The sequence below is a fragment of a genome, unplaced genomic scaffold, assembly GCF_019419815.1.
Source record: "Pyrus x bretschneideri cultivar Hongxiangsu unplaced genomic scaffold, Pyrus_bretschneideri_v1 Contig55, whole genome shotgun sequence".
In the NCBI taxonomy this organism is placed as follows: Eukaryota; Viridiplantae; Streptophyta; class Magnoliopsida; order Rosales; family Rosaceae; genus Pyrus; species Pyrus x bretschneideri.
Window position 1 is genome coordinate 835,002 of NW_025999793.1, and position 9,499 is coordinate 844,500.

General features: G+C 40.2%; 2 protein-coding genes across 5 annotated transcripts; one reads left to right on the forward strand and one right to left on the reverse strand.

Annotated features, from left to right (window-relative positions):
* Positions 1-3,959: 3,959 nt before the first annotated feature.
* LOC103938575 (TIP41-like protein) lies at positions 3,960-8,420 on the reverse strand. 4 transcript variants are annotated; one of them, XR_007253337.1, is made up of 5 exons: positions 7,877-8,420; positions 7,585-7,770; positions 7,164-7,353; positions 4,469-5,017; positions 3,960-4,357 (listed from the first exon to the last, which is right to left on the reverse strand). XR_007253337.1 is itself a non-coding variant. In XM_048570865.1 (2 exons), the coding sequence occupies exons 1-2, from the start codon at positions 8,015-8,017 to the stop codon at positions 7,660-7,662; spliced, it is 252 nt and encodes an 83-aa protein (XP_048426822.1). In that variant the 5' UTR covers positions 8,018-8,378; the 3' UTR covers positions 7,355-7,659. The 4 variants fall into 4 exon arrangements, 1 of the variants encoding a protein (XP_048426822.1); XR_007253336.1 differs by having other exon boundaries at positions 3,960-5,017; positions 7,877-8,392; XR_007253335.1 differs by lacking the exons at positions 3,960-4,357; positions 4,469-5,017 and having other exon boundaries at positions 6,981-7,353; positions 7,877-8,379.
* On the forward strand, positions 5,011-5,829 carry LOC103938573 (zinc finger protein 7). Its single transcript, XM_009348591.3, has one exon. The coding sequence runs from the start codon at positions 5,060-5,062 to the stop codon at positions 5,621-5,623; it is 564 nt and encodes a 187-aa protein (XP_009346866.1). The 5' UTR covers positions 5,011-5,059; the 3' UTR covers positions 5,624-5,829.
* Positions 8,421-9,499: the final 1,079 nt, after the last annotated feature.

Consider the following 9,499-nt stretch of genomic DNA (forward strand, 5'->3'; position numbering starts at 1 on the left):
TATATTTCGGTGGGCAGTGAGTCATCACCTATTTACCCATCCATGCCCATGAAAAGTGCTTTTTGGCAGATGGTGAGGTTCTCTGTTGCCCATCAACTCAGTCATAGATATGTGCCCTATGCCTTTGCTAAAATAGCTTCCAATTCCTCTCGGGCCTATCGACTTGTCCGAGCCCAATCTTCTATTTGCTTTTGCATCTTTGGGCCTCTATTACCACAAAGCCCATTGTCAAATATAAACCCAAACATAATGGTTTGCCAATTCCTCTCATATGCATTTGTAATGCTCATGAAATGCATTTCTATTTCATCTGTCAAACATTTCGTAGTTCATTTCCTTAATAAATCGGCCTCAATTCCATGGGACTAGGAAGTCCTTCACCCAAAACTAGCCTTAATTGTGACATTAAAGCGGGGTAAGGAAATACGCGAATGCATATCTTTAAGGGTACAATTTATTGTCCATTCCGTAGTGATTAACGAAATGCTATGATCATAATTTTCCATTTCTTAATCATCATCTAAATACCATTTATGCCAAAAAAACCAATCAAACTGGTTATGGTTTTACTTTTTTATATGTATCAAACGAATCTACAGTTTTATACGAAGCATGTGGATGGCTACAGGATTACAAATGGCTCACAAAATGAGCAAGACCACTTTATGACATGTGTGCCATGAAAATTCTATAATGCATGTTATCTAGATGAACAAGGAGGTGCCCCTTGGGATGGACGCAAGTGTTATTAATTTTATTTTTTTTTAAAGAAAAATGCCTAGTTGGTAGTTTTGTCATAACAGTCTATTCTTTCAGAGGTTGAAAAGACTTAGGACATTTCATGTCTCTTGATCACCATTGTGCCATTCATGAATATTGATCAACCATGCCATTTACTCAAAGATCTAAGCACGAAATAGATCGCATTTTCTGATCATATTAACTAGTCACGTATAACACTACGGATGAATAACGATCCCACGAAATGGGTAGAAAACGATCCTACAAGCGTTTCGGGAAAACTGTTCGCAAACCGAAGTCGAAATGGTAAGTTCCGTTTTGTGTATGGAGAAAAACAACAAGTTTACAAAAAAATCCAAAAAAGTTTCAGAACCCACGCGACACACTAACCCCTTCAACCTTGGCTGACCTGTGTTCTTTCGATTCGATTTTCGGCCAGTTCAGAAAGAACTAGACCGTGCCATCACCAGCATCTTGAAGCTCACACTTCCCTCTACAAAACTAGCCTAAGAAACATCTCGATTGATTACCACACATGATGGTGCGAGGCCGAGTTACGAGAAGTCCAGCTGCTTGTTTTTCATTTTTCGGTGAATTCACAGACCGGCGACCGATACCAGCACCTCGGCTTTGTAGCCATTCATCGCAGGAGTAAAACTCAACTAGTTTCACTGTCATAGGATCACCAGCGACAGCGTGGCGAGCTTCAGAAGTTTTGGAAACCTGCTACCTTTACCAGAGGAATTGACCGTCTTCCGTTCACTTTTAGACTTCGTGCCAGGTATAAAAGTTGTTACATTCCTATCAATTTTGGTCAAATTTGGAGTTAGTTTGTCTTCCTAAGATAATTGACGCCTTAAATCCATTTTTGATACCCATTTGCTGAGATTTCATTGTTTGAGCCTAGTCATGTAAATGATCGCTACTTGACCTTTATGACAGGTGGAGATCCGACCGTTGGATCATCGTGAAATTATAGTATGAGTAAATGAGTCACATGGTTTGGACTTCATATTAGTATGAGTAAATGAGTCAGGAATCATATTAGAAATATTTTCGTAGAACTGAATTGATGTGCATGTTTGATTATATATTTATTCGTCGTGTGGAATCCATAGTGTATGTGCCAACAATGGGCATTTATGTTGAGCTAACATATGATGTGGGACGTATGCTGCATGATGTGTGATAATACGACTGCACTGTTACTACCTACTTGGTTACATTGTGTTCATGGCTAGGTGGTCTTGCTTGGTTAATCTGCATTGGGGGATCATACACGTTTTAGGGTGACACTGCTTGGTTAACCCGCATTTGTGTTTGGTGGGTGAGGGGGGGGTTGAACCATACACGTTTTGAGGTGACACTGCTTGGTTAATCCGCATTTGTAGGGGGCTCACTACCTATTTGGTTCCAATGTACTCCTGGGTGGCCCATTGAGTTGGTCTGAAATCTTGCTTCCTATGTGGGTCCGTTAGTTGTTTCGAAACCATATATCTAATGGATTTCGTTGAGTTGGTATGAAATCCTTCTTCCTTAATTGTTCCATTGAGATGGTCTGGAAGCTTATATTCTTGGGATTCCGTAGAGTTGGTCTGGAATCCTAATTCGTATATGGTCCCGTTAAATTGGTTAGAAACCCTAGATTCTTGTGAATAGGAGTAGCTCAAGATGTATTCTCGTGTTTGTAACTTGGAGTTATAATATTATTGCTTCAAAATTGAAGTAGGGAAATATGACAGTCTTACAGAGGTTGATTTTATTATATTTCGTGAAGCAATATTTGATATTATAGGTTGATCAACGTGGTAGATGTTAGTATTGTGCATCTTTGGTTCATTGAAACATTATTTGTTGGTGATTGAGGACTTGTGATTGGAAAACATTCTGATATATGTGATAGATGAAATGATAATCCTGATTATTACATGGTCATAAGTAGTCTGGTGATCATACTCGTACAGTTCCATTGAGTGATGTCTTGGAAACGAGGAGTGATAGTTAAACAGGTACGTGCTAACGTCATGTGTCAATAGTGAACGTATTTTGGGATTGAGGCGTAACATATAGAGAGAAGAAAGAAACACACATTGACAGTCGAATCGAAAAAATTGGTTAAGAATTGACGGAACTCTACGTTGATGGTTGGAATGACTGACAGAGTGACAGTGGTGGATGTGTTCGAGATCGCAGAGAGGGGTGAGAGAGGTCTGGGAGATCGCGAAGTGGAGAGAGAGGAGAGAGATACTCTTCTATTATTTTCAGGTTTTTCGGTTTCAAATTTTTTTTTTTTTAATCGGGTTGGGAAAATTTTTGAGTCGGATTCAGGTTTTCGAGTTTTCAGCCTTAGCTTTCAATAAGCTTGTGAGTGCAAATACTTGTAAAGATGCGTTATTGCAAAAGTATACTTTTGCTTTTATAACTAGTCGCTTGAAGAGAACTGCTCTCAGAAGCCAAGTTGGGAAAAGGGGAAGTTGAACCCACTTTGTACCACTTTTTCATCATCTCATCCTCCTTGTTCGGAAATTCTCATCTGCACGCACAGGTTGTGCGCATATGCTGTGCATGACCCAAAATTCACATAAACGACGATAATATTGCAATTGATTATCAATGCGGTGTTAACGAAGTTGATTTTTAATAGATGGTAGATATTGTTATTAAGGGGCCGATATCTAATACCACTAATCCATACAACGACGTTAATATGACGTGGATATTCAGTTGCAATGTCGAATCACTCCTTGTTTCCATTAACTCGTCATATTCTCTTCAGTTTTCCCAACTATTTGGGTCAGGAATGGAAGTAGCTATCCACCATCCACTAACTTTTTCTTTTTCAAAAAAAAAACAAAATCAACTTGTGATTTTACAATGGTATTCCATCATTTCGAGAGTTGGAAAAGCTTACAGAGTCATTTCAACCTCACATGGGAATGTAAGTGGTATCCATACATATCCTAACACTTGAATAAAGCCCAAAATTCATGTCTTAATCACCTTTTTATGAGTGTTTAGTGTGTGCGAGTGATAGAGATTTAGGGAAATTTTGTACTCTTGTGCTTGATTTATGTCAGAAAAAAAACATAAGTAAAAGTGAATGTCTTAATGGTTTTAGAATTATCTAATTTTTTTATAAAGATAATCTATGAATTGTGTTTTAAATGATAAACAATTTAAATCGTTAAAATACACTACTGAATGCACCCCACAAAAACTATGCCAAAAGTTGTGTATAAAAAATGATGCCACGAATCTTTCCTGTACACGTATATATCCCACCACAAGTTCCAACAGCAAGGCACCCGCACCCACACCCACATAGATACTATTGTCCCAAAGGGAAACACCAAAAAGTTTGCTACCCAAGATAACACTATCTGGTTTTCTATTTGCTTACTTTTTAAAACCATTATTGCCAATTATGTGGGCCCCCAATCTACCCCACCACAAAAAACATCAAATCAGTAAGCAATCAAAACTGGAGTAATTCTAACCCCACTTCCAAGACAGTCACTATCTATTTTTTAGCCGCATTCATCTTTCTGAAGCTTGTCATCCACTCATCTCCACTCTCCCAGCATTTCCATATTTTATTCGTAGCTTGGTTCCCTATCTGCAATGCATTTCATACATACTTGACATGAAAGGGTTATTCCAATGTATTCGTAGCTACGAGAAGATGAATTCAAACTTGAGCGCAGAAGAGAAAAGAAGATTAGCTAACCAACTTAGCTATAGGCCGTTGTGTTTCGAAAACAAAGTAAGGTGAAGTAGTGAGTTACTGCTGATGCCCCAGCAGATTATTCCAGAAGTGGCTTTTCCAATTGTCAATTCATTCTCCATAACCTACAGAATCCTACTGAGAATAAGAAGAGTTTGATACTTGGTGGATAAGAAGCAAAGGTGGCAGGCACTTGAGATAAAAATTTAGAATAATGTTTTTGACCGGGTGATGAGAAGAGTTGTTGAAGGATACTGTCAACTGTAACTCTTCAGTTACAAGTCCAAAAGGAAATATAAAGGTGGTGCCATTTGGATTTGAGGAAGAGAGAGAAGGGGGAGGATGAAAGTGGGGAATCCTAAGCTTTACAAGTGCAAGGGCAACAGTGAAGATGACATCAGCATTGTCCCCTGAAGCACCAAGCATCACAAGGTGGGGCCCACTTCATCGAGACGGGATAAAATGAAACACATGCTCTCTCCACTTTACATTCTTCTGCTTTTCTCCATTTCTTTCATCTCTCTTCCTCTTTGATCTAACTTTTCGATCAGCCTGTTACACCATACTGCACAACCTTTAAAACTCATCAAAGAAATGATATCCCAGAGAGAAGCAGAGAGTGAAATCATACTAAATAAAGAGCAAAACAGATGTCTGATCAGCAACGATGACAAAGAAGAGACTGAAGATCTTAATCGAGGAGAGTGGCTGAACCTGAGCCTAGGTAGCATTTCGGCGGAAGGACAGATGGACTCACAGGCAAGACCAGCTTCCGGCAAGGTTTTCTCCTGTAACTTCTGCATGAGGAAGTTCTTCAGCTCGCAGGCATTAGGGGGTCACCAGAACGCCCACAAGAGAGAAAGAGGTGCAGCAAGAAGATATCAGTCCCAAAGACTGATGTCGATGATGGGTTTTCCCTTCACTACTTCTACGGCCAGATCACTCAGCGTTCAACCCCACTCACTCGTGCACAAGCCAAGCAGAGAAGAAAATTCACCTGTAGCAAGATTTAGTGATGCCAACGCAAGGTTTAGCTCGATGCCTTTCACACTGGATGATGTAATGGATTCTATGTGGCCAGGCAGCTTCCGCTTGGATCCACAAGTATTAAAGCCACAATCAGAGCCATCCAAGCTTGACTTGAACCTTCGACTCTGATCCACCCGTCCCGCTACCCTAGTTTGGAACTTTCTTTTATGAAATCTATCTTCGAAGAGGTGTTAACTATTTCATCTATCAAGTACATAACTAGCGTAGGTTAGAGGCCTCCTCTGTTTATCTACCCAATGAACCTACGAAAGATAGATACTGAGAAGTTCCTACTGTTTTAAGGATGTTATAATATCAAAGTTATTTCCTATTCAGTGATGCATGCAATAATCTCAGGGGCATTATGTTTCATTGCAATTGAGTTGTTTTGAGGTTTGCTTGTTCTTCTCCTGAACATTATCAACTTCTAGTATCTTTTTTCTATGTTTTTTCTTATTTGAAAGTAAGATACTAGCCTAAGTGCTACCGCAACCCAACCAGCTTTTACCACTCAAAAGTTAAATCCCTGAGGGTTTCAGAAAGGTCAAAGCATAATAATATTACCAACTCTACACAATCAGAGAATTTGAAAGTACACACTTGTGACAAATTTTGTATGCATGTTAAGTTTCAGTAGGTTGTAGCCAAGGTCAAGACTGCACATCTAGACTGCAACCCAATTATCCAAAACATAAAAGAGTCCTGCACTTGTACAACTTTATTCCCTCGGCCTCCAAAATGAATCGGATAAATATGAGCATGAAGAAATTCTTCCGCTCTTAACATGCGCGCTACTTCTCCCAATCCCACCCTCAGTGCCTCTATGTGGTGCCTGACTTTTGTTTTCCAACCAATTAGATGTCCAATGAAAAATTTCCATGATACCATGCCAGAAACAGAAAGAATGAGATCCCAAGCAGTACCTTTCCAATGAAGTCTTTCCTACCAGGTACCGACAAGGGTGCTTTCGAAGACATAAAAAATCCCAATTTCCCTTTTCCTAGAAGGACTTCTATGTGTCAAATACAATAATATTTAATTGTGATGCCTACTTGTTACATGCATTCCCTTCGTTCATCAGGTTTCCTATACCATTTCCTACAATTGTGATGAACACCCATGTTCATTCCTAGCCTTCCATTGTCTTTCTTAAAATATAATCTGATGCTAAAATTATTCTTATGATAATAGAAAAGAGATAATAATTTAGATATTCCTTACATTGCCATTAAGGGCTGCGGTCAATTTAGTTCCACTTGTGCTTAAGCTTATCTCGAACTCCTCACGGAGTATGAATTAATGATCTAGACTAGTCTGCATTGGTCTTTCTAAATGAGCTGCTTTTTTTGGGTTAAGCTAAGATCTAAATGGACTCATATCAAAGTTTCAATTTTGCAAATACATTTTTAATTCATGTTTTATCGCTCTTGCTTTCTGATATCAACAGCGTTATAACAGAAGCATTGTATAAAGATAGTCGGAGGAATTTTGCATAAAGTAGAAATTTCTCTCTGCTTTTCCAACTTAATAAGAGAACATATTAACATGACAAAGAGTAAGGAAATACGTGAATGTTAAAACAAAAGTTTACATTCAAAAGAACCCAGCAAAAAAGGTAAAAAGAACTCTTGCAGGGAGACAATTTACAGCCTTACATATTACCAGGTACCTTTAGCTTTTGGGTCATACGCATGATCACAGGAGGCCTTTGGCTGATGATGCTTGGATCATTGTAAGCAGCATCTTCAGAAGGGTAACCAGTATCTCTATCCCTCAAGCAAGTTATCGAAAAGATTCAAAATGTCCATAAATCTCCTTCCCAAAACCGATAATTCAGATTCATGACCAACAGGATTCAACTGGAGTTTAAATCACAACATAAATTAGAGAGAGCTAGTCGAGACATATTTCTATCCTTCAATTGAACTTTTCACTCCCATTTGCGGCTAAAATTTTACTTTCATCCCTCACACGTACACATTTTAGTAACATGCTAAGGGATTGAGTGCCATAAAACCTCCAATCAAAGAACAAAAATCGAAAGCCGATACGAATACATAAAATTAGCCGATGGTGAACAATGAGCTTACGTTCGGAATTTCCATTGAGCAGCAGCTGGGACTTCAACCGGCGGCAAAGCTTCCTTCTTCCACCCCACCAGAGCATCAAACGAATTGAAGTGAATCGTGGCGCCGCTCTTCACATGCTTCAGGAACAATCCACTGTCCCCAAACACCATCTCCGGCATGTGATAAGTATGAAGCTTTTGCTCCCACCTGCAACAACCCACATCACCAAAAATCCCTAACACCACACAGACCTTGCAAAAATTCAAAATTGAAGGGCTTCTATTGAACTCCCAATTCGAATTCAAGAGCGTACCGGTTCGGTATTGGAGGAGCTGAGAATTAAGCGCTTGCGGGATTCGATGTCCCAGCCATGGATACAGAGGCCGTATCGCCCGTCGCTCAACGGCTCGGCTCCGGCGGCTTTCAGCTCCTTATCGTCGACCTCCACTTCCATTTTTCAGCTCAGGGATTTGAGTTGTTCCCGGTTTCCTGCTTTTCTTTTTCTCGCTCGCTTTGCTTGTTCTCCCTCGTGTCTTTGTGATGCTTACTGTCGAGTGTCGACGACGACTTGGGGTGGGTCTAAAATGTTTGAGATTAAATAAGATGTTGTGACATATACTTTAATACATAAAAATGGGGGACGGGCCTCTTGGGCATGGATCAGTCTACTCATTGGTCGGGAGGTACTTCAGAGTGGCTCTCATTGGCAAATCATGGGCGGCACAGATGTGCTTGTGTGGGTGGATCGTTGGCTTCCATCTTTACCTGCGGAGCGTCCGGTGCCGATTGGTGAGGTTGTGGTTACGCCTAATTTGTGGGTCAGTTCTCTTATTCGGGCCAAGTCCCATGAGTGGGCCATTGAATTTTTGCAACCTTTTATCTCCGAGGTGGCTCAGGCAGCTATTCGGGCCACCCCACTGGGTGATGCGGGCAGTAAGGATTGGTTAGTCTGGGAAGCTAGCAAGACTAGTAAGTACTTGGTTAAGGTCTAGTTTGATACTGAGGTGGTTCTGAAAAAAACTAATATAAAAAAAAGCCGGGAGCTGTTTTTGTGTTTGGTAAACGTTTAGCTTCAGTTTTTTTTCACAGTTTTGGGTAAAAAAAAGCCAAAAACAAGAAGCTGCAAAACCTAGCTTTGAAAAACCGGTTTTTTCACATCTATTTTACATAAAAGTTTAATAAACACTATAATACTGATTTTTTTTTTTTTCAAAAGCACTTTTACAAAAAAGTTTACCAAACACTCTGCTACTTTATTTCACAGCTGCTTATTCTCAAAGTACAGCAGAAGCATTTTTTTTCAAAGCACAGCAATACCAAACCAGCCTTAAGTCGAGGTATCATTGGCTTCTATCAAGATCACTTGATTTGAGGGATAAGCGGCATCCAGGGGTGAGGTTAGTTCTGAAGGCTTTGTGGAGAATAGTGTGGCTGTTACATAGGCCTCCAAAGCTTCACCATTTCCTTTGGTTATCGTTACATAATGGTTTTGCAACTAGAGCTGCTCTTTTTCATAGGCGCTCCTCCCCTTCCCCAATTTGCCCAATTTGTCTTGGTCATGCTAAAACTATTGAGCATCTTTTTCTCCTTTGTCCGTGGGTGGAAGTTGTTTGGTTTGGTGGTGCTCTTAACTACCGAGTTGACCGAGCTAGTGTGCATTTGTGGGCAAGTTGGTTGCAGGCAATGATGTCTATCCCTCTTGGGTCCACGGCTGATAAGGTGTGGGTTCAGTCCTATCTTGCTTTCACCTGTTGGTTTATTTGGAAAGCTCATTATGTTTTTGTTTTCAATCAGGTTCTAGTTAATCTTGCTAGGTTGTTGTTAGAATTGACATGCGGTGGGTTCTTATTGGGATGCGATGGGGCTCTCGAGGACTGGTAGGGCGAGGGTTTTTGCTCGACAGGGTACTGTTCAAAGGTGGTTGGCTCCCCCGTCT